The sequence below is a fragment of the Helianthus annuus genome, chromosome 11 (assembly GCF_002127325.2).
Source record: "Helianthus annuus cultivar XRQ/B chromosome 11, HanXRQr2.0-SUNRISE, whole genome shotgun sequence".
NCBI lineage: Eukaryota > Viridiplantae > Streptophyta > Magnoliopsida > Asterales > Asteraceae > Helianthus > Helianthus annuus.
In genome coordinates this window covers 72,311,587-72,337,605 of record NC_035443.2, presented here as the reverse complement: position 1 = coordinate 72,337,605, position 26,019 = coordinate 72,311,587, and the positions used below count along the sequence as shown (strand labels likewise).

At 36.0% G+C, this 26,019-nt stretch overlaps 1 protein-coding gene across 1 annotated transcript; it reads left to right on the top strand.

The window, feature by feature from the left end:
- The first annotated feature begins 1,667 nt into the window (after nucleotides 1–1,667).
- Nucleotides 1,668–21,795, top strand: LOC110890466 (pleiotropic drug resistance protein 3). Its single transcript, XM_022138077.2, has 24 exons — nucleotides 1,668–2,032; nucleotides 2,185–2,308; nucleotides 3,242–3,327; nucleotides 3,670–3,754; nucleotides 4,254–4,413; nucleotides 4,522–4,598; nucleotides 4,713–4,766; nucleotides 4,862–4,952; nucleotides 5,726–6,027; nucleotides 6,116–6,397; nucleotides 6,469–6,782; nucleotides 6,852–7,012; nucleotides 7,104–7,207; nucleotides 9,399–9,552; nucleotides 9,640–9,771; nucleotides 9,966–10,039; nucleotides 10,124–10,456; nucleotides 10,549–10,839; nucleotides 10,943–11,026; nucleotides 16,334–16,467; nucleotides 17,000–17,227; nucleotides 20,605–20,776; nucleotides 20,893–21,147; nucleotides 21,362–21,795. The coding sequence occupies exons 1-24, from the start codon at nucleotides 1,668–1,670 to the stop codon at nucleotides 21,626–21,628; spliced, it is 4,329 nt and encodes a 1,442-aa protein (XP_021993769.1). The 3' UTR covers nucleotides 21,629–21,795.
- The last annotated feature ends 4,224 nt before the right edge of the window (nucleotides 21,796–26,019 follow it).

The following is a 26,019-nucleotide window of genomic DNA, read 5'->3' as shown; positions in this document are numbered from 1 at the left end:
AGATGAGGTCACTTATGAACACCGAAACACCAGAAAATAGTGAGTTTCCGTTTTATCAACAGTTCTTGTTCACCAGTTTGACCCTTTGATAAAAGGGAATTGTTAGGCTTTACTTGTTCAATTAAACGGTCTACTGTTTAACATTAGAATAAATAGGTTTGGTTACACATTTCAGTTAGGGTTCATGTCTTTCACATGCATAAATATATGGGTCATTTTGATGTTCATAACTCAACCCGCCAGGCCGCCACCCCAACACATACCAAGTTCAGAATTTCCAAGAAAAAGTTGCATATTTTGTGGATATTTAAAGTAAATGAATTGACTATTTTGGACATATGGATACTTTATTTACATATTTTAATAAAAAAGTATTTGAATAAAAGGTTATGCTTAGAAGGTAGTCCATGTTGCAGAAAATCAATGGGAAAAGAACAGGGTGAACCAGCAGAATGTATATGTAAATCACTTCCGCAACATTCTTATTTTCTCAGAAAGAGCGTGCTAAAGTTATTTCAAAGTACAGAATCTTGCTTTCTGTAAGCATGCATTCACCATTTCAGAACTGTGGAAATTGATAGGGTAACAGATGACGTGGGGTCGAGTCCCTGGAAATGCTTCCCGTGGCGAGGCTAATGGCTTCTTTGTTTTCTCAGGGCTGGCAACATCATTCCCATCCTCGGCGAGTCGGTGCTACTCAACGATGACAATTGACAAATTTGACCCTTGATCGTACTTTACATGAGAGAACGTATATTTGTGGGATTGAGTTCCCTTATTTTGTAATTATTGTAAATTAAATAAAGAGTTAAATGCCATTTTAGTTCCCGTGGTTTGCGTCATTTTGCCAGTTTGGTCCAAAGGTTTGAAACGTTGCCATTTTAGTACAAATAGTTTCAAACGTTGCCATTTTAGTCCACTGGTTAACTCCATCCATTTTTTCTGTTAACTAGAAGGGCAATTCGGCCATATAAAATGACCGAATTGCCCTTCTCGTTAACAAAAAAATTGAATGAAGTTAACCCAGTGGACTAAAATGGCAACGTTTAAAACTGTTTGGACTAAAATAGCAACATTTCAAACCTTTCGACTAAACTGGTAAAATGACCCAAACCACGAGGACTAAAATGGCATTCAACTCTTAAATAAAAATCAAATCATAACTAATTGTATTATTTCTTTTGGCATGTTAATAAGGTTTCTGCTGCCATGGGAGTTAGAGCTAAATGAATATATGAATGTGGATACTGCCAGTGTTGGCGGTGGCAAGTGGAAATTTACATAAAATCAATGTGATTTAATAATTGATATGAATACAAGTGGTCTCTTCTTTATTCATCTGCAAAACAATTGAAATATAGTTAGCTAGCATAGCATCTCTCTCTCTCTCTCTCTCTCTCTCTCTCTCTTACACACACACACACAACATGCACTTATAAAATATTTTTTTTCCATTAAAAAACTTATAAGTTATGAATGTGTAATATATGATGCATTACATATCATCATTTGAAGGAATAAGTCCTGTTGTATATGCAATATATATTTGTTTGTACATATATATATGTATATGTATATCTGTATATATATAGAACATGTCTTTATGATTGCACTCCCTATGTATATTGGTCTCACTGAAAGCAGAAAGCTCTACGAAGCCACTTAGTATGGCTCAGTTAGTTGGTTCTGAAGAAAAAGAGTCACTGACAATCGAGCTATCAGAAATAGGAAGAAGTTTAAGATCATCTTTTCGTCGTCATTCATCTAGTAGGCGTGCTAATTCAGAAACAAGTTCTGTGAACAACAATGATGAGACAGAAGATTCTCTTCTTCAATGGGCTGCAATCGATAGATTGTCAACATTTGAACGGTTGAGATCATCTTTGTTCGATGATGAAGAAGATGGAAAGAAGGTGGTTGACGTCACTGAACTCCTCCCTCCTGAGAGACACATGTTCATTGAGAAGCTCATTAAACACATTGAGCATGACAATCTTCGATTGTTGCAGAAACTTAGAAAAAGAACAGACAAGTAAGTTTTCCTTTTCTGTTTGAACATTTGGTACTAAATTTACACTTCAGTTTCAATTTCCTCATTATACAATATTCTGTTTAATTAGGTGCAATAGTTCCGCTACATTTTACCCATAAGGCCTTATCTTACCGTTAAATCTTTTTTGTTAGAGTTGGTATCCAGTTGCCCTCTGTAGAGGTGAGATACAAGAATCTTCATGTAGAAGCCGAGTGTGAAGTAGTTCCTGGCAAACCCCTCCCAACTCTCTGGAATTCTTTTCAAAGTTTGCTTTCTGTAAGTATCTAACTTTGACTGTTACTCGATTTTGTAGGCATAACTGATGTTAATTAACAAACTGTAATATGTTGTTAGTTCAAAGTTGATATCCAGTTCACCGAATTACCAATTAACCAGAGAACAAGCTTAATTAAAGCGTGTAGTACAAAATTATTACTTTTCATCTTGATAAAAAGCTTACTGCATATTTTTCAGTGTTACCCAGTGGCGGAGCTTGACCAAAAGTTCCGCTGGGGCGGAAAGTCATGGGACCCAAATCTGTTTTTTCCTATCGCTATGTTTTGGGTTATATGTTCGGGTCGGCTATTTGATTTGGATCGGGTCAAACAATAATAACTTCAAATAAAATAAATAATCTTCATTCAATTAAAGGAACCATTCTTACACATAAAAAACTAACTTTGAACCCTCAAGTTTCATTTATATAAAAACTACTTTCAGACTTTACTTAAACTCACTGCAAGTTTAAAAATAATTATAAAAAATTACTAATAGCCCTATTATTAACGTTTTTTAACTCAATATGAAAATATGTATAAATTTTTTGGACAATAGACTTGGTAGGGGCAGAGAGTTTTTAGGCAAAATATTTGGCGGGGGCGAACCTATATAATTTTAAAAAATTTGGATGAAAAATCGCAAAAATTATACTACTAACCGAAACATTGGCGGGGCGGATGCACCCCCTTGCCCCTTTAAAGCTCCACCCCTGTTGTTATCCTTTGCTCCGAATGGGTTACTATTATGGTGCTCTCATGGCCCAGAATGACGTGTTATAACATTAAACCAATTGAAATGTAAATGGTTACAAAGAACCAAACATGATCTGTGCACAATCAGGTGATTTGGTCCTCATGTACCGACTTTTGGTGATATCTTCTTTGATTTGCTATCTAAGATCGAAATGAATGCTTTCTTTTTCTCTGACAGGACATTGTCATGATACCTGGTCTGAAGTCTAATAGGGCGAAGATAACAATCTTAAATGATTTCAGTGGTGTTATTAAGCCAGGAAGGTAAGAGTACGACTTCAATTCACGCTTTCTGCAGTCTACAGTAATATAGAGTTCAACTGATGAAAGATGCTCTTCTTGGCTACAATACTATATTAAGATCTGTAGATATCCTAATTTGTTGATGGATCACTAATGGGGAGAATTAATACCGAATGGTATCTGTCTATAAAGATATGATTGATTGTGGTGGATAATGGTTTGGTGTGCCCTTCTCATATCACTGAGATGAAGCATGACTTACTTGAAATCTTGCAGTTAGTTTAATCACTTTTGGCTTGCGAATAAGTTGCACAAATGAATAAGTCTTTATTATAAATCTGGTTGTTAAATTTTATTTTTCAGGATGACTTTGCTTCTTGGTCCTCCAGGATGTGGGAAAACAACATTGTTGAAAGCACTCTCAGGGAACCTAGACAAGTCTCTTAAGGTTTTAAACAATATTTTCATGAGTTTATAAGCATGATACGTATCCTTGCAAATAGTAGTTTATATATAGGAGAAGGTTAACGTACAATATTCCTTAACGTGCGTACAATATTAATTCACGGATGTTATAAAAATACATAATCATGCATGAACAAAATCAGAAATCATGCATGAACATAATCATGTATATACAAAATCAGTAATGACGAATGGGGTAAACCCTAATCACGCATGTTATAAAAGTAATTACGCACGTTATAATTTTCTATCTTACGCATCGTATGTTAAGGAATATTGTATTTTACGCTTTCACTAGAGAGAGAGAGAGAGAGAGATATGTGTGATTGACTCATTGACCCTAAAGTTTGGATGGTAAGTTGCCTAGGACCGAAATGGGTTAAACAGACCACATTTGATGGTATGATCATTCTGTCCTACTGTGAAGAGGCATTACCTGTGAACTGCTTTCACTGGTAATGGTATTTCATTCATTAATACAGATTAGTGGTGATGTTTCTTACAATGGATATAAACTAGAAGAATTTGTTCCTCAAAGAACTGCTGTCTATATAAGCCAAAATGATTTGCACATTTCTGAGATGACCGTCAGGGAAACACTTGATTTCTCATCTCGTTGTCAGGGTACTGGAAGCCGTGCAGGTATGACTAATCACTTCATGCACACAAAACAAATACTACATACTTTGTATTCCATTCCAAGGGACGATTGTTTAAGAACTAATTCAAAATCGGTTTATTCTTGAACAGAGATTATGATGGAGGTTAACAGAAGGGAGAAAGTAGGAGGGATTATTCCAGATCCAGATACAGACATTTTTATGAAGGTAACATGCTGATGCTTATTGTTTGTGTATTAGATTGCTTTTAGTTGTGCACAAGATATCCTTTCATCTAATTTGACTAGAAGTTTTTGAAAAGAACATGTTTAATTTCATCAGGCAATTTCCATTGAAGGACAAAAGACAACTCTTCACACAAACTACATACTGAAGGTAATTCTTTTAGCTGAAGTGAGCGTAATATATACTTTTTCATATATGGATATGCACAGTATGTTAATATTCTTGCCATTATCATGTTATTTCAGATTCTAGGACTTGATATTTGTGCTGATACAATGTTTGGAGATGCCATGAGGAGAGGAATCTCAGGTGGTCAAAAGAAAAGATTGACTACAGGTAACTTCTGCATTTGCTTCCCTATTTGATGAACTGTATCAACTATATTTATGTTGGAACACAATCAATATTGAGCAGACAAAAACACCGAACTCAATGACTTTGAGGTTAACCCCAACCTCAAGACTCTTTCCTATATATTTAACTCGACAAAGACAAATGGCTTACTTCGACTCCTATTTATACCAACCAAAAGATAATCAAACCAATCCTAGTGATCTAATGCAAACTCAAACAGACCAAACTGATACATACTGAAGTTAAACTTTACATAATAGCTATTACTTGGGAGATAAATCATCTTGATCTTGGATATTTATATCTTCCCTTAATTTTGAAATCTTTTTTTTTCGTTCATAGTTAGGGGAGGGGGGGTGGTCACTAGTGATAGAATTCTATCACTCACAAGCACCAATCAAATTCCGCCATGTCATCGACCATTTTTCCATCACTCACACCCTTTTTTAGTGGGGGTGGTCATCACTCACCACCACACCCAACAATTTCCCCCCAACCAACAATTACACTCACAAAACAAAAGAATAACGCGTTGAAAAAATAACGAAAATGGAATCGCGTGATGCTATAACGCGTTATAGCAAGGAGGCGGGATCGGAATTTGATTGTTCCACGCGTTATAAATTTTCCCGTTATAGCATCACGTAACCGCCCCGTTGCCTCTTATAGGCAAGAATTTAGTCTACATTGTCAATGAGTACAACCCAACTGCCTCCTCCATGCAAATATAGTTTAACTTGCATGGCTGTTTTTAGGGGAGATGATTGTCGGTCCCACAAAAGCTTTATTTATGGACGAAATATCAAATGGATTAGACAGTTCCACTACATACCAGATAATCACTTGTCTTCAGCAGTTGGCACATGTAACAGATGCTTCTATACTCATTTCACTTCTTCAGCCATCACCAGAAGCATTTGATCTCTTCGATGAAATTATGGTAATGGCAGAAGGTAAAATTGTGTATCATGGTCCCTGCAGTAATGTTTTAGAGTATTTTGAGGGTCTTGGTTTTAAGTGCCCCGAGAGAAAAGGCATAGCTGACTTCCTCCAAGAGGTACTATCATATCTATGTTGAATAGTTGGAAATAATCTCTCCAAATGAGACAATGTAGTTGATTAATAAGTTAACAGCATATTCACAGGTTGTGTCAAGGAAAGATCAAGCAACGTACTGGTGCCGGACCTCAGAAGCATATAATTATGTCTCTGTTCACACCTTATCCATGAGATTTAAGGAATCTTATTTGGGTAGAGAAATTGACGATGATATATCCAAACCCTTCACGAGATTGCAAAACCATGAAGATGCCATTTCTTTCCATGTGTATTCTCTTTCTAAATGGGCTCTTTTTAAAGCTTGCATGTCCAGAGAGATTGTTCTCATGAAAAGAAGTTCTTTTCTTTACATCTTCAAAACAGTCCAGGTATTAATCAATATTTGGCATCAACTCTGTGTTCATGTAAAAACTTGTTTCTTTCTATTACTTGTGTGCAGCTCATCATAATTGCAGTAATCACCATGACCGTGTTTTGGAGAACTAGATTGAAGCCTGATATCTTTAACGCGAATTATTATCTTGGTTCACTCTTTTTTGCACTTGTGACTCTTCAAGTTGATGGGTTCCTAGAATCGTTTCTGACAGTATCAAGACTTCCAGTTTTCTATAAACAGAGAGATATGTACTTCTACCCTGCATGGGCTTACGCAATTCCTGCATTCATTCTTAAGATTCCCATTTCATTTTTGCAATCCACTATTTGGACATGTCTCACTTATTATGTTATTGGTTACAGTCCTGAACCAGGAAGGTGAGCATCACATAAACCATATTCTAAACATATATCAAAAGTTTTGATTTTACTTCCACTCTTGTATAGGTTCTTCCGCCAGCTATTTCTACATTTTGGGATCCATTTCTCTTCGGTATCCATGTTCCGGTTCCTTGCATCGACGTTTCAAACCATGGTTGCCTCTACAACTGCAGGCAGTATATCATTATTACTTCTGCAAACATTTGGTGGCTTCATCATACCACACAGTAGGTTCCCTGTATTTTATTCTTTATTATTTTTATATGTAGCCGTATAAAGATTTATAGATTGAACTAAAGGTATGTGAACTGATTGCAGCTTCAATGCCAGCTTGGTTAAAATGGGGATTTTGGTTTTCTCCAATTTCATATGGTGAAATAGGCCTTGCAGTGAATGAGTTTCTTTCTCCCAGATGGAACAAGGTGAATCACTAGAATCCTTACTTGATTTCTGAGAAGTTACGCTTGGTCATATAATTCTGAACTTATTTCAAATTTTATCTTGGTTAGCTGACTTTGCATAAAGTAATATATGTTGGGGGCATCAAAGTAATACACCTAAGATAATTGGAATCGACTAAATTTATTCATCATAGCCTACGGCTTTAAATAGTAGAACAATGCAAACTAAGCAAATGAATTGTTCCTCTTCCCAATGCCTTAGTAACACATCTGCAACCTGCTCTTGAGTGTGGCATGATTTATTCTCAACTTGCTTGTCTTCATTCAAGTTCCTGATGTAGTGAAACTTGATGTCTATGTTTTTACCATGACTGTGGAGCGTCTGGTTCTTGGTTAAGGATACTACCAATTTGTTATCACAGAGAATTGTCATTGCCACCTTTTGCTCATGTGCGAGATCTTGTAGTAATTTTCGCAACCAGACAGCTTGAGAAGCTGCTGCACTAGCAACAATAAATTCTGCTTCAGTTGTGGATAAAGCAACCACCTGCTGCTTCTCAGAGCTCCATGACACAGCTCCCCATCTCAGTGAGAATATATTAGCTAAAATGCTCTTCCGATCTTCATGAGAACTTGCCGGTCGCTATCTATATTGCCTTCTATTCACATCATGCATCTTCTCTCACCATACAGTACCAACTATATATCTTAATACTCTTTTTGCAGCTCAATATATTGGCATTAGATGGACTGCTTGCGCTTACTTTTCACTTAAAGGTCTTTGTATCGGCAGAGTCCACTACCTGAGGCTCGGTGATTGTAGCTGTTTCAACTGGCTTCATTGTTGTTTAATGTGTTTGGTTCAGTTTCTATCATTTTTTTCTTAGTCAAATAGATCAAAGTTACCAAAGCCTTCACATTCATCATCCGCATATCAAGTTTTCGCACAACTTGTTCTTTATAATTTATTCCACTGCTAATATAAATACCTTTTTTGTATAGTATAATGCAACTGATAGGCCTTAGAGTTACAAAAATAACCAATTGGAGTCTAGTTTCTTTTATACCAAGCATGCTTAAGGCCATAGGGGACACATCGAAAAACTTTTAAGTGACTTACTGATGGCTTACGGTTGTACCATGTAACAAACTGAGAGTAGTTATAAATTGAAAACTAATGGTGAACACTCAAAGAAAAACTCCAATTGTTATGGAGAATAATGGTATTACGCAAATAGGAATAGATACAATGCTTGCTATTTATAGAAAGAAAGAGAGAGAAAGTAAACTAGCAACTTGTGAGGAGATAAGAAATCTTATCTCCTGATGTTAACAAGTGGGCTTCTAAAAGGGACAACTAGGACATTTATTCATATTATTTAACATACCACATCTCATATTGTGTTTTGTCAGCAACTGCATGGTGGCAGGTTTAACAAGTACACAAAATTTGCCACTGCTTTTCTCCAAAACTTGTTGCTTAACTGTTTCTTATGCAACATACCCCTTGCCATTTCGACAACTGTTCTATTCTTCTTTCTACTCTGTTTTGCTTGGGAGAGTAAGAAGCCGTGAGCTCCCTAGTGATAGTGCATGCTCGTTGATGGAAAAATCTTATTTTTAGGCATCATTAACTTGTATATTGTTTCACCCGTTCATTTCCATCTGATAGTGCATGCTCCATCATCAAACAAGAGGTGCATACATGCATGAGTTAGTCTACACTCAGCAGATCATAGCCCAAATCATGTGCATATTGGACTTCATCAAGGGCCTTGTGTTTTCCAGGTGCTACATCAAGCTTCATGTTTCCTTTTCCCTGTACCAGTAGTATACTCTTCTTGTTTCCCATTTGAATTTTTATTTTCTTTGTATCTTCCAATTAACGGAGTACACAAAGTGGAGTATGGTTCATTGAAAGCGTCTGATTTGCCCTGTACCGTAAGCTGATGCTCTCACAATGTTGGAGTATCAAAGTAATGCACTTCAAGATAATTGGAAGCGACTGACTTTTTGTTCATCACAGCCTATGGATTTAAATAGTAGAGCAACGTACAACTAGAAATGATAACAAACAGAACGTGACAAACAATCAGTATAGTATTCCTGGCACTACTACCTTGGAATTTGATCTTCCTAAAGACTCAGAAACTCTAGACTCTGCTTCTTCAACATGTTTTTTCAACAGCATATTGATTGAATTTTCAAACAGGTGACTCATACAAACACAACCATAGGGCTGCAAACACTTAAAAGCCGTGGTCTAGACTTTGAGGGATACTATTACTGGATATCACTTGGTGCATTGTTTGGTTTTGCACTGCTATTCAACATAGGCTTCGTCTTGGCTTTAAGCTACTTAAAGGGTAGCTTCATCTTATTAAATATCAAATCAATTTTAAATTTAGAGTGCTCTTTTATCATTAATTAATCTGCCTTATTTACAATTACAGCTCCTGGTACTCGTGCCATTATTTCCATGGAAAAGATATCTCAAGTAGATGGAGGTGAAGGATCTAAACAACAAACTCACAACAATGAAACAACTAAAAGTTCCAATATTAATGTCTCAGAGCCTTATGAAGGTTGGGTATATTTTCCTTTGTCCAACACTGTTTTGGTTCATGGTTAGTAGCTAGATTCGGTTTCTAGAACTTGCCATCTTAATTTATAATTGTACCCTAATGGGTATGCTATAACAGTTTGTTGACAAGCTTAATCTAGTTTTGGGTCTGATGTGCATCAGTAGATATTTATCCATCATCCACTTATCTTACAGGAAAGATGGTGTTACCTTTTGAACCACTAACGATTACCTTTCAAGATCTACAATATTATGTTGAGCCTCCACCGGTAATTGGTCAAAAATTTCTTATCAAAATCTTAAATATCAAATATTTTTGGGTCAGATTATGCCATAGGTGATTGTTCTGTCAGGAAATGAGAAAGCATGGCTTCACTGAGAAAAGACTTCAATTACTTTGTGATGTTACTGGGTCTTTTAGACCCGGTGTTCTTACAGCATTAATGGGTGTAAGTGGTGCTGGAAAAACAACACTTCTTGACGTTCTTGCTGGAAGGAAAACTACAGGCATTGTTGAAGGAGAGATTAGGATTGGGGGATATCCAAAAGTTCAAGATACCTTTGCAAGGGTTTCAGGTTACTGTGAACAATCTGATGTACATTCTCCCCAAATTACAGTTCAAGAGTCTGTCATATTTTCTGCATGGCTCCGTCTTCATCCTGACCTTGATTCTAAAACTAAAAATGTATGAGATATCTTCATGAATTGCTTACAGAGAAATCTTTTGACTAATTACTTTTGGTAACTTGACATAAACACTCCTGTTGGCATGTACAGAAATTCATAGAAGAAATCTTGGAAACAGTAGAGCTTTATGCCTTAAAAGACTCCTTGGTTGGAATTCCTGGGGTTAGTGGTCTATCAACAGAACAGCGTAAGCGGCTTACAATAGCTGTTGAAGTTGTTGCTAATCCCTCCATTATATTCATGGATGAACCTACAACCGGACTGGATGCCCGATCAGCGGCCATTGTTATGCGAGCTGTAAAGAATATTGTTGATACAGGAAGAACAATTGTCTGTACCATTCACCAACCGAGCATTGACATTTTTGAGGCCTTTGACGAGGTAGAACAGAGATACTTAAATATTCTTGGACCATTGGAGACTAATTTCTTCATCTAGTTTGACATAATAGATCTCATATCTTTCCCCATCCATGTTCCTGCAGTTAATCCTATTGAAAAATGGTGGACGTATGATCTACTGTGGACCCCTGGGGCGCGAGTCAAGTAGGGTCATTGAATACTTTGAGGTTAGTTGACTGATATGGTTTCAAAATGATATGTGATTCAAGATTGAAACAATGGTTGAATCAATTTAACTGGTCAGGAGAACTTGGAAAAGAAGAGTTCTCGAGAGTCAGTTAGGTATTGGATTGAAGAAGAATGGAGAAAAGTTGTTACTGATTTCAAAAGTGTATTACAACTACCAGCTCAATGTCACTTATACCCTTTACAAGTTTGACTATTATTGACTAAACAACCAATTAACTCGTAACTAACTTTCTAACAACTACTAACAGACTTTTAAGCACGTATCAATACTCCCCCATTAAGATGATCCTTGACCCCAAGGATCAAATGTAGGAAACTGTTGAGCCATTACTTGTGCATCCTCCCAGGTAGCCTCCTCTGATCCTGCATGTTTCCACTTGATTAACCACTGTATCGCCATCCTATTAGCCCTTTTATAAACACGCGTCTCAATCACACTCTCTGGTTCCTTTGGTGAAGACTGAAAAACAGTAGTGTCGGTTGTCGTAGCTGGTAAAGGACCATGATACTTTTTAAGTAAAGACACGTGTACAGTAGGATGTATAGTAGATCCAACAGGTAATTGTAGCGTATAAGCAACCTCCCCTACTTTAGACAGTATAAGATAAGGGCCATGATACTTGACAGCTAACTTTTGATTAGACCTGTGAGCAACAGAAAACTGACGGTATGGTTGTAACTTCAAATATACCAAATCCCCAACTTGAAAAATTCTTTCAGATCTATGTGAGTCTGCCAATTGTTTCATACGTTGCTGTGCTTTTTGTAGGTTAGCTTTAAGAATATTGATTACTTCTTCCCTCATGATGAGACTTCTGTCCACAGCTTCATTATTACTTTCTCCTGGAAGATAGGGTAGATGGACAGGTGGAGGTTGGCCATAGATCACTTCAAACGGAGTACATTTAATAGCTGATTGGTAAGTTGTATTATACCAAAATTCTGCAAGAGGTAGCCACTTAACCCACTCATTTGGTTTAGTAAAACACATACACCTCAGATAACTTTCCAAACATCTGTTAAGAACTTCAGTCTGGCCATCTGTTTGAGGATGGTAGGAACTTGATAACTTTTGATCCACTCCTTGCAAAGACAGTAACTCTCGCCAAAAGCTACTAGTGAAAACTTTGTCTCTATCAGAAACAATGGACCTAGGAGACCCATGTAACCGATATATTTGATCTAGGTATACTTGTGCCACTTCCACAGCAGTAAAAGGATGTTTAAGAGCAATAAAGTGAGCTCCTTTACTTAATCTATCCACTACCACTAAAATGACATCTTTGTGATAGGACATAGGCAATCCCTCTATGAAATCCATAGAAATGTCATCCCATACACCCTTGGGAATAGGTAAAGGCTGCAATAACCCAGGGTAGGCTGCATTATCAGATTTGCATTGCTGACAAACCAAACACTGTTTAATGTATGCAACAACATCCCTTTTCAATTTAGGCCAATAAAAGAGTCTAGATATCCTTTGGCATGTAGCATGAATGCCAGAGTGACCACCTTGTGCTGAGTCATGCATCCAGTGTAAAATCTGGTGTTTCAAAGTTGCAGAATTACCAATGACCAATTTGCCCCTTCTTCTTAATTCCTCATTATTCCAGCTATATTGATTGTGAGGAGAAGAATTATGTTGTATTTCGTGAATAAGATTCACCAATTTAGGATCTTGCTGCCATGATTCTTTGATTGCTACCCATAGATCCGTATGAGAAGTGGAGGCCGCCAACTGTAATAATTCTCCATGATGTACCCTAGACAACGCATCAGCCACCTTGTTTTCTACCCCTTTCTTATACGTTATTTCAAAACTAAAACCCATCAATTTAGATAGCCATTTCTGTTGAAAAGGAGTGGTAATCTTGCTATCCAATAAGTACTTCAAACTATGCTGATCAGTCTTAATGATGAAGTGTTTATGGGCTAAGTAAGGTTGCCACTTTTGAACAGCATGTATAATGGCCAATAGTTCCCTTTCATAAGTGGAAAGAGACATGTGTCTCGAAGATAAAGCCTTGCTAATATAGGCTATTGGATGCCCTTTTTGCATAAGAACCGCCCCAATGCCATAACCCGATGCATCGGTTTCAATAATGAAGGTGTCTTCAAAATTAGGAAGTGCTAAAACAGGAGGTTGTATCATGGCTGCTTTCAACAATTCAAATGCCTCTTGAGCTTCGCTGGACCATTGGAAAGAATCTTTTTTAAGCAATTGAGTGAGCGGCTTAGCAATAGAACCATAATTCTGAACAAACCTTCTGTAGTACCCGGTAAGACCCAAAAACCCTCTTAATTCTTTCACATTTGCAGGAGTAGGCCATTTCTGTATTGCTGATACTTTAGAAGGATCTGTAGAAACTCCTTCTTGAGAAATTATATGGCCCAAATATTCCAACTCTTTGGCCCCAAAAACACACTTACTCTTTTTAGCAACCAATTTGTGTTGTCTCAGTAATGCTAATACTTCCCTCAAATGACTCATATGATCTTGCCAATTAGGACTGTATACTAGTATATCATCAAAGAAGACCAGAACATATTTTCTCAAAAATTGTTTAAAGACATGATTCATTAGACCCTGGAAAGTGGAAGGAGCATTAGTAAGACCAAATGGCATTACTAAAAACTCAAAGTGGCCATGATGGGTCTTAAAGGCAGTTTTATTAACATCAGCAGGATCCATTCTAATCTGATAATATCCAGACTTCAAGTCCAGTTTAGAGAAAAATTTCGTACCATACAACTCATCCATCAGATCTTCTACCAAGGGTATAGGGAACCTATCAGGAATAGTAGCCTGATTTAGCTTCCTATAGTCGATACACATTCTCCAACTACCATCTTTTTTTTTTACTAACACCACAGGTGATGCAAAAGAGCTATTACTAGGCCTAATAACACCCTGTTCCAGTAATTCGTTAGTCATCTTTTCAATTACATCTTTTTGCAATACCGGATACCTGTATGGCCTTAGATTGATTCCATTTGTTCCTTGCTTCAAGGGAATCCTATGATCAAAGTAAGCTCTTGAGGGTGGTAAAGTTTGCAGGTCCATAAAAACATCTTCATACTCTTTCAACAACTGTTGCAGATCCTGACTTTGATCGGCCGGCTGATCATAATTTTGTAAAATCACAGAAGTGGATGTAGGCTGTCCCTCTATGGCATAAACCTGTAACATTGCTAACTCACCCCTTTGTTGTGTTATTTTCCTTAAATTCCCCTTGGCAAGCTGACTTAACTTCTTAGATTGCTGACCCCTTAGAACCACCTTTTGACCATTGAACTTAAATGCTATAGTCCTATCTTTGTAATTCATCTTGATACACCCCAAAGTTGTAAACCATTGAACCCCCAAAACTATGTCACAACCCCCTAAAGGCATCACATATACATCAGCTACAAATTGGAGACCTTGCATCTTCCAAGTGAACCCTCTTACCATCTTATCACATACCTCTTCATGACCATTAGCTACTTTGACTAACATAGCAGGTCCTTGAACCAGCTTGCACCCTAATTGTCTAGCCAATGTTAAATCTAAGAAATTGTGCGAACTACCAGTATCCATCAGAATTTGTAATTCATATTTTCCAAAATATCCCGTTACTCTTATGGATTTATACATGTCACTTCCTTCCATTGCATTAACAGAAATTTGAGCGCACTCCAACTCTATCTGATTATCTTCCTCTTGTTCTAACACCTCATCCATCCATTCTATTTCTATATGATAGAGCTGAGGCCGTTTTCCCTTACACACATGATCTTGAGAATATCTCTCATCACAATTAAAACACAATCCTTTCGATCTCCTTTCATCCATCTCACTTCTAGTCAATGTTCTCCTATTAATATTCTTTTTAGGTTCATGAACACTTGGTTTAATATAAGGCACCATTGCTTTGCTAGTATTAACATTCGGATTTGGAAGAATAGGTGCTTTATACCCAAACCTAGTTTTCTTAGCCTTAATCGTAGCTTCTTGTAATTTTGCTAAGCAAAATGCTTCTTGAATATTCTTTGGATTAAACATTCTAACCTGTAACTGTATTTCCTCTTCTAACCCCGCAAGAAAACAACTCAATGCATAAGCAACAGGCAATTGTAATCTACTTATAATTGCATCAAAAGCATCATGATATTCTTGAACAGAAGTCGATTGTTTCAAATTTTTTAATTCAGTCATAGGATCATCAAACAACTTACCAAATCTTGTTTTAAGAGCTTCCACCAATTCCCCCCAACTCAGAATTGTGCCCTCGTCTCTTTGACTGGTAAAAGATTGATACCACTGCAACGCTTTATCTTCGAAGTGTATTGCAGCCAACCTCACCTTAGTGGCATCTGAAATTTTATCCAATTGAAAGAACTGTTCTGCTTTGAACAACCAAGAAGATAATTCATCTCCTCTGAATTTTGGAAATTCAATTTTCGTAAGCCTGGCTGCGTAATTGTACCCTTCACCTTCATTCTGTACTTCCTGCCTTTGGTAACCAACATTTCTGGTTGTACTCTGATTGTTGACTATTTGTGTCAATTGAATCGACAGTCCTGTCATCATATTTCTCATTTCCTCCAAGGCTTTAGCATTCTCTTCTATTCTATTATTCATTTGAAGCTGTTGACTGCTTTCAGCTTCATCTCCATCTTGATTTCCCTGTCTTCTTGGCATTTTTAAGTTGGAATTGATCGAAGGATGATCAATTACGGAATTGAAATGAATCGCACAAGAATTGAACGGAATTTGATCGAACAATTGACCAAATTCAAGAGTTTTGAATCGAACAGCAATTTGCCCCAAATTGAACGAATTAGGGCTTGAAATTGAGAGCGTCCAAGGATTGACAGCTCTGATACCAATGATATGGTTTCAAAATGATATGTGATTCAAGATTGAAACAATGGTTGAATCAATTTAACTGGTCAGGAGAACTTGGAAAAGAAGAGTTCTCGAGAGTCAGTTAGGTATTGGATTGAAGAAGAATGGAGAAAAGTTGTTACTGATTTCAAAAGTGTATTACAACTACCAGCTCAATGTCACTTATACCCTTTACAAGTTTGACTATTATTGACTAAACAACCAATTAACTCGTAACTAACTTTCTAACAACTACTAACAGACTTTTAAGCACGTATCATTGACCTCATAACAGATGCACATATTAGATATACATAATCCCTCTTCTTTTAAGCTTGATTTGCTTTTTTCCTTTTGCTTCTAGTATTAAAATTTCATGTGTCATAACTAGTTACATGAAATATCTTTGAACCAGAGCATCTCTGGGGTGCCAAAGATTAGAGACAACTATAATCCAGCAACATGGATGTTAGAGGTTACTTCATCTTCAGTGGAAGCTGAAATTGGACTTGATTTTGGACAAATCTATTCTACTTCAACTTTATACGAGTAAGTTGCGCCTTTAATCTCCTCATCTTTGTGAGAATTGGTGTAGTTTCTGATAATACTGAATTTACAGAACCCAACATATTGGCAGGTGTAAAGCTCTTTGTTTACTCCCTTCTTTTCTAAGTTAAATGCCGTTGTGCCGTGAAAAAGTATTTCTATCATAAGATAATGATAGCTACTTCATTTTCTTTTGTAATGATTGTGCAAGGATATCATATTGGGGCAACTCAGCTGCTATAACAACTACTTCACTCTCTGCACATATACAAACGTGGGTCAATGCATATGTGTGCGGAAAAGTAAGGTTTTAGCTACTTGCGTTAGTAGCCAACCTGTTCCCATTAATTAGAACAGAATGTGTTATTGCATATGATCAATACAATAAATTATTTTCCTAACTTCTACTTTACGAGTAAAGGTTAATGAGTTCTGCTGGAGATGGATCATTGTTCCGTTTAAACTCTTAACTTGCATTTGTCTGCTTTGAGCATTTTGTTTTTGTCCTGACTACTATTTTTTATTATTACAACAGGAGCAATAAAGAACTTGTAAGCACATTGAGTAAACCACCTGCTGGTTCAAAAGACTTGTACTTTCCAACACGTTTCCCACAAAATGGTTGGGGTCAGTTCAAGGCCTGCCTGTGGAAACAACACATGTCTTATTGGAGAAGTCCCACATACAACTTGTTGCGCTCCATGCATATGCTCTTTTCCGCGCTTATTTTCGGGTTACTCTTCTGGGACCAAGGGAGGAAAATGTAAGTTAAAAGTACTCACGCATTTCGTGTCTTCCTTGCATTCATTTTGGGTAACTAATTCTAGGTTTAGTTATTGCACTTGAACTTAGTTTTATAAACGCACCTTGAACGAGGTGACCAGAAGAGCACCTCAGGGCCATGTACATGGGGCTGGAAGAGGATGGTATGTAAAAATGATCAAAAGGATGAAGTGATTTTGGTTGTACACAATTAGGCTTATTTTGGTTGTACATAGAGTTCTGCCTCTCATACATGAAGCTCTCACCTCACGCATCGCGCCTCTGCTTTTATGACCTAAACGCCTCGGTGCCTCACTTTTTAAAACCTAGCTCTTTAATGTATTTTGAAATATGTGCTATAGATTGTCACATTTTGGGCTGGATAGAGCACATAAGCATGGATGCTATTCACGAATGTTAGGAGAGTTAAGATCCCATACAAACCTTATTTAATCATAAACAGTGAGAACAAATCTTGAGCGTTGATTAATTGAATTAAGGGCTAAGATCGATTACAAATCATTATTAATAATAACTAATTCAAGGGTGTGTTAGTCATTTTCTCATTTTTCTATTAACTACTTCCATGATCTTAGGATTTTTTTCCACCCGGCTTTTAAAACTAAAATAACTTTTATATACTTTGATATTTTATTAAATAGATTATACCATAAAATCAAGAATGTTTTTATCTTTTAGGGGGTGTTTGGCCTAGCTTTTATTTTTTTGGCTTATGCTTATATTTTAAAGTAGCTTATGCTTATATTTTAAAGTAGCTTGTGCTTATTTTCTTTTATTTGATAAGCTATTTTTAAGTGTTTGGATTAGCTTATATTCTACAAGTTGAGTTAATCCATTGTGTATTATGGGAATGGGTATAATACCATTGTGTGTATCATATTCAAATGAGTTAATCCACCATTTGAGGGCAAATGAGTAAAAAATCATCTTGTTCAAATAAGCTTATTCAAATAAGCTAAAAAACCATCAACCCATAAGCTTATTGAAATTAGCTTATATAAGCTAATAAGCATAAGCTTAAAAAGCTAAAACAAACACCCACTAGTGCTTATTTTGTAAAAATAAGCTAAAAAAAGCTATAAGCTTAGATAAAAAAGCTAGGCCAAACACCCCCTTAACTGAGTAAAATATTGCTATATATATATATATATATATATATATATATATATATATATATAGGCAGTTATTGTACAAATTCCCTTAACGTATGCTGCGTACGAGATGCAGTATCAACATGCAATTTTTTTTAACATGTGATCTTTGGTCCATGCGAGATTTCCTTTCTAGGGTTATAAGATGTGAACTTGCCAAAGCGTACGCTTTGTACGTTAAGTCATTTTGTACGATACACTTTTTCTCACTCTCTCTCTCTATTTATCTATATATATATATATATATAGGGGTCAGTTAACGTACAATATTCCAAAACGTACATTGGGTGCGAGATGAAATTACACACGTTATAAACACACAAAACCCTAATTACCCGCATGTTGAAAAAACATAAATCATGCATTTTTGAAAAAAAAACATAATTACGCATGGTTATGATTTTCAACATGCGTAATTATGGTTTTTCAACATGCGTAATTATGTTTTCAACATGCGTAATTTCATCTTGTACCCAATGTACGTTAAGGGATATTGTATTTTACATTTTCCATATATATATGCTTAGGTTAAAATGAGAACCACCTTGAGTTGTGAGAACTATGAGAACTAGGCCATCGAAAAGGTTTTTCCAAAAAAAAAAATTCTCAAAAATCTTAAAAATTTCACTTTTTCAGCAACAAATTTTTTTAAATGCCGCATACACAAGTTTTCATGGGGTGTAAAAAATATATTTATCGTCGTACCAAAATTTACATCAGCGTGTAAACAAAACTTACATCAGGCAAACTACCTACTCGACAATTTTTTATGTTTTTTTACAGACGTGTTTATAATATTTTCATCTATGTTTGTGCAAAAAATTGTGGCCCAACTCGTGCGGGAAGTAAGAGTTCTCATGGTTCTCACAACTCGTGGTGGTTCTCATTCCGAGATATATATATATATATATATATATATATTAAAATGACATTTTTAAAAGAGTTAAATGTCATTTTAGTGCTGTGGTTTGGGTCATTTTACCAGTTTAGTCCAAAGGTTTGAAATGTTGTCATTTTAGTCCAAATAGTTTCAAGCGTTTCCATTTTAGTCCACTGGGTTAACTCCGTCCATTTTTTAAGTTAGCTAGAAGGGTAATTCAATCATTTTATATGGTCGAATTGCCCTTCTAGTTAATATAATTACATTTAAAGTGACCGAAATACCCTTCTAGTTAACAAAATAAAGGGATGAAGTTAACCCACTGGACAAAAATGACAACGTTTAAAACTATTTGGACTAAAATGGCAACGTTTCAAACCTTTGGACTAAACTGGCAAAATGACCCAAACCACAAGGACTAAAATGGCATTTAACTCTTTAAAAAAGGTTACGAAATAGTGTTTTATAAAGGTGATGATAATCCAGCACATAGACATACAACACATGAATTTATATAATCAACACATACATATATAATTATAATGAGCACATATACTAGCACATACATACACAATTATAACTAACACATAATTTATATAAGCAACACATGAGGTTGTATAACCAGCACATACATATATATATATAATTATAACCAGCACATATATATGAACAACACATCAATTGTATAATCAACACATCAACTTAAAACTACTTCCATGATTTTAGGAATTCTTAGAAACCAACTCTAAGCTAAAATACAAAAATGCCCTTGATACATAAATTAGAGGGATGACATGTGGCGGATTATGAATGGTTCCTATTGTTTTTACAAAAAATAGAGTTTGTATATGATCCTACCACTTAGTTAGTTTTCCTTGTTGGTTTTTTGATATTGCAAGACAATCTAGAGAATGGTTGAAAAGTCGCCGGAATTTCGTAATTTGTAAACTCTTCCACAAACACAAACAATGATAATATGAAAACTTGTTCATGTTTGTCCAACAACCACTCCTTGAGGTACCCGCCATTGTTTTTACACAGATACTCTTGGGCACAATAATTTTGATTGTAATCACTGAAAAACCATTCTAATGAACAATCTACATGTTTCAAATGCACATTTTTTCATTTACACCAACAAATATATCATAAAAAAAGGATTTAGAACTCAAGGATGTATGAAGGGCGTTTTAAAGTTGAAGAGTTCATCATTGTGTAACAATCATTCATCTTTAGTTTGCTTGAAATCCTAGAAATTAAATTGAATACCAAAACGTTCGATTGTTACCATTCCTATAATATGATATTCTTGCGTGTGAGTGACAGACATAACCAGCAGAGTTTATTCAATGTTCTTGGTTCAATGTACACCGCTGTAATTACCTGTGGCATAAACAACTCGTCTTCAGCCATACCATATGTTTCCATGGAGCGGACTGTTCTGCATCGAGAAAGGTTTTCTGGGATGTATGCATCATGGGCTTATGCTCTTGCACAGGTATCAATAAAGTCTTTCAATTCTAAAAGAGATTAGAATAAGTGAAGTTATCGTTTTCCTTTTTAATATTTATATGATTCTTTTATGTAAAAAAAAATGTTTCTGTTATCTTCTAGGTGACAATCGAGTTCCCATATATCTTTGCCCAGTCACTTGCATTTCTGTGCATCACGTATCCTATGATCGGGTATTATTGGTCAGCATACAAGGTTTTCTGCTACTTTTATACATTCTTGTGCACATTGTTGTACTTTACCTATTTGGGAATGCTATTTGTTGCTGTCACGCCAAGCATTCCAGAAGCTGCCATTCTAGAGTCTGCATTTTACACGATGTTTAACTTGTTTGCTGGATTTTTAATCCCTAAACCGGTAAGTACCTGGATTTTGGTATTTTTTTAAGTAACCATGAGAACCCGTAGGGAACAGGGATCCACCGATATCCTCAGTCGGACCACATAAAGCGCAAATTACGCAGATGGGTGGTCTTTAAGGGGTTAAGGAAGAAACCAATGGGACATCTCCTAGAAGGGAATGAGGTTTTTATTATTTTATTTTATTTTATTTTACTTTTTCTTTTTTGCAGAAAATTCCTAATTGGTGGATTTGGCTGTACTATCTAACTCCTACATCATGGTCACTTAATGCAATGCTTACTTCTCAGTATGGTGATGTGAAGACTAATATCTTAGTCTTTGGGGAAGCTAAATCTGTGGAAGCTTTCATAAAAGAGTACTTTGGGTATCATCATAACCTATTACCACTCACCTTTGTTATTCTTGCACTATATCCTATCCTTCTTGCTTCTCTATTTGCATTTTGCATCTCAAAACTCAACTTCCAGAAAAGGTAAAATTTGCAAGTCAAGCCATTGTGCATCATCATATGTCCAATTAGAAAAAATGTGAATCCATATTGTAACTAAGTGAATAATCTTCACTATATTTTCTATTGAAACATGAATTTTGAAAGTACTTGACTTCATCTAAATGTTACAAATGATACGTTTCTTTGTTAGACTAAGAATCTTATAGTCAGGATTAATGTCAGTCCAAGAGTCTTATATTTATTATTCTAGAGGGGTCTAAATTGTAACTTCTAGCCCTATATAATGGACTCCTTTGTATCCTCTTTTGATCAACAACACAATACACAATACACAACAATTACAGAACCCTATATTGTTCATTGTGCTATCAGAGCCTCTCTCTCTCTCTCTCTCTCTCTCTCTCAATTAACCATGGCGCAACTTGCCACCTTCACTTCTGCTGAGAAAGCTAGTCACAACAGCCACAAGTTTCCCTTCACTCTTACCCCCACAAATTATGGGCACCGGAAAGCAATGTAGGAACCTTTTTTAATCATCAACAACTTGTATGATTATGTCACTGATCCTAAAATCCCAATTGAACCATCCAAAGATGGCGAAGCCTCCACCACTGACAACCCTAATCACCTCCAGTGGATTGCCAATGATGCGCATGTTTGCATGCTTATTCTGTCCTCCATCTCTGAGGCTTCCTTTCAACATGTGTAGGGCACTACATCCAGGGACCTTTGGCTTTCCCTGGAACGTGCTTCCTCTACCATATGGCATCAACGTCTTGGCCATCATCATCATGAATGTTTTTCGTATGATTATTTCAAATAATTCCTTACCCGTTTCTACAAAATTTTGTTCTTCTTTATGTACTACTTGTCAATTTTGGGGAAATCCTCCAAACTTACCTTGCATAATTCTACTTTTCAAAGTCCTAACATTTTGGATTTAATTTATTGTGATGTTTGGGGACCTTTACCTACTATGTCTCTTGATGGACATCGCTTCTTTTTATAGTGTGTTGACCATCACTCGCGTTTCATGTGGCAGTATCTGCTTGTTCGGAAATCAGATGTTTAGACTGTAGGTCCCTAAAGGAGGATCTAGAAAACCTATTCTTTGTTGGTTAACATACAAACAAGTGTGGAATCCTTGTTAGTATGCAAATCGAAGCAAAGAACACACAAACACAAGATGGGTTTCACTGTTAAAGCTCAAGGGTTTTGTAACACCCCGACCACGTAAAATAACAAACCGCGGTGGAAACGTCGAGGAGTCATGTCACAAAACTATTGTTTCACAACACATGGTACATAAAGTTTTGTATTATTCAATTAATTGTTTACATTGTCTTGGAAATAAACTCATGATATTATGCATGGATCAGATATATCATGGCGAATTCTTCAGAAAAAATTCTGTTTTCCACAATGGAATAACAATGTAAAATAATTGTCTTTCAAGTTTTAAAATCACTAAGGCCCGAGTCCATCCTATGTGTAGCATGCTCAAAATCAAACATTCTCTCCTGAAACATATAGAGTAACATAGGTTTTGTGATGATGATTTATGGCTTTGAATGTTAAAAGAAATGTTTAACTATTACAAAAGAAGCCATGAACCTTTACAAAAAAAAATGTTTCTTTTATGAAATCATATGAAAATCAAACGATTTAAAAGAATGATGCATGGTTAACTCAATAACCAAAATATGTCTTTTAAATAATAGAATGAAATGTCATGTCATGTCTTGTCTTGTCTTTGTTTGAAGTGGTTTAGATAACGCTACAATATGTAATATAATAAAATGTCTTGTATAAAACAATGTTTTTGAATGAAGAAAGGTCTTGTTTAGTCAAAGGTTTTTTCTTATAAAATTATTGCTTTTATTGTGAAAACATATATTAGGATTGTTGGCGAATACATTCAAGCCTTGTTGACTGTCGGATAGACCCTTATAAAGACAAAGGTCTATCAAATGTTCATCGGATTCTGTCATTCCCTAAGGTCACTTCCAAACAAACCTAGGAAGCGGGAATGGGATTGTCAATCCTATGGTACCGTTACATACTACTGGTCGGCGCGATCAATGTTAATGAATATATCATTGTATATTCAACGCATCAATATTTCTTGTACAATGTAAGCATGTCATGAAAATGTTTTGAAACCAAGTACTTGGCATACTAAGTCAATATACCAAGCAAAATGTCTTTGAAATCATGTACTTGGCATATTAAGTCAATATACCAAGCAAAATATCTTTGAAATCATGTACTAGGTATGCCAAGTCAACAAACGAAGCAAAAATGTCTTTAATATCATGTACTAGGTATGCTAAGTCAACATACCAAACATAAATGTATTTGAAATCATGTACTAGGTATGTTAAGTCAACGTACGAAGCAAAAATGTCTTTGAAATCATGTACTAGGTATGCTAAGTCAACATACGAAGCAAAAATTTCTTTGAAGTCATGTACTAGGTATGCTAAGTAAACAAACCATGTATAATGTCATGAGAACAAGAAAGTAGTGATAGGCACATTTGAATCACTCCAAAAAAACATTTGAAAACGTAAAAGAGGGGTCTATGTACTCACTTAGGATTGTGTATATGTCTTGTTCAAGTGATCAAACAAAGCTCAAAGGATCAAGAGTTCAATGGTTTCCTAATATCGGATAACTATGTTAATGTGTCGGGACTTTAATCGGAGGATTGGATAGAATGAAGTCTTATAAACCAAATGAGTGTTGGGACTCATATGATATGGTTTAATAAACTTAACATTCTGATTTAGATGAGATCCTAAGTGCTTTTAACCCGTTATGACTCGTTAAACTGGTTTATGCCACTTTAACGGATTATTAGCGTAATTATATGATCAGATGGTTAAATATGTCCTATGATGAGTCTTATATGCCAAAACATATTTGATTTTGTTATAACATCAGTTTAGATGTCAAAAGTTTGGTTACATATGCTTAAAACCAATTTATGCGCAAAAAGGGCGTTTTGGTCATTTTTTAAGTACATAAATATCAACTCATCATATAACTAATCAAACAACATGACCATAAGGTATAACCTCAGAGGGTTATTCCCTATACAACTATGGTCACAAAAATACGCTTGGTCGAATTCTAAGATCAACCAAAGGGGTCAGATTCGAAAGTCAAAGCGGTAGTCAAACCGCTCGACTTACGACCCAAATAAAAGCACTAAACTAGACATGACGAGTTAGACATGTTGGAACATGTCTAATTAAGTTTTAAAGCTGATTTGGTGTCAAAACTTTGAGTTTTAAAACCCGAAAACAGTTTCGGCGTAAAATACACTAATGCGCATCTTTGACTTTTAATAAATAAAACTTTGACTCGTCAATTCGCCTAGTAAATGTTGTAATTAGAAGGTGCAATCTCAAGGGATTATAACCTTCGTGATTACGATCACGTTGCAAAGTTCAATTGAACTTTAACTTTACCAAAAATGGTCAGAACCGAAAGTCAAACAGAAAGTCAAACTGTTTGACTTTTAGCTCAAAATAGTTAAAATAAATGAAATAGACTAGGAGTGAGTACTTACTTGTGTTGAGGAACACTTAAGAACTCAGTCTGGAAGCAAGCTCCAAAGAGACGGGAGAAAGAAATATGAAATGAGCAAGTGAAAATGGTTGAATTCACTTGTTATTTATGGTGTTTAACATGCTCTAGAATCATTCCAAGTGTCCATGAGGTGTTATGATCAGAGGGAGGTCATAACGCTTGTCAAATAGTGACACAAACTTGGAAATTCCGTGTGCTTGGGAGCAAGGAAGGAAACAAGTGGCTGCAAATTGTTTCTGTCCGGGCACCCCTTACGGACCGTAAGGGGTGTCTCTTGCGGTCCGTCAAGCATCTTGAGGGCCAAATTTTGCTTTTTGGCAGATTTGGCCCCATGGACTTGTATTATTGCGTTTTGTCACTTTTAACCCAATTTTTAGGTTATATAAAGGTGTTAACGCTTGTGTAACTTGGATTTTGTCCGAAAATGTCATGGATATCGGTTCGTTTGGTTGTATAGTTACACGTTTCACAATAAAGTATAAAACTTTATCAAACACGAAAATGACCGAAATTGTGCAACGATAGACATTTTTGCTTTCTTACCGATAAAATCCAAGGGCTTGCATCATTGGTCCGCATAACTCTTTTGACGGTTTTTAGCTGTCAGAAGGTTATCGCGTATTTTTTGACTTTGTCTGTTGTTTCCAGAATGAGTTCAGGTCCGATGAGCTGAGCTTCACCAACCTAATTCCAGCAGACAGGTGAATGACATTTTCGACCGTATAGAGCTTTAAAAGGAGCCATGTTGATGCTGGGGGTGATAACTATTGTTGTAGGAGAATCCGATAAACGGTAGATGCGAATCCCAACTACCACCAA

Excerpts from the sequence above, each read along its gene's own strand:
- LOC110890466 (XM_022138077.2), top strand. The coding sequence starts at position 1,668 with ATGGCTCAGTTAGTTGGTTCTGAAGAAAAAGAGTCACTGACAATCGAG. Across the intron at positions 3,328-3,669 it reads GGTGTTATTAAGCCAGGAAG|GATGACTTTGCTTCTTGGTC; the intron begins GTAAGAGTACGA and ends TTTATTTTTCAG. Across the intron at positions 11,027-16,333 it reads GGGTCATTGAATACTTTGAG|AGCATCTCTGGGGTGCCAAA; the intron begins GTTAGTTGACTG and ends TCTTTGAACCAG.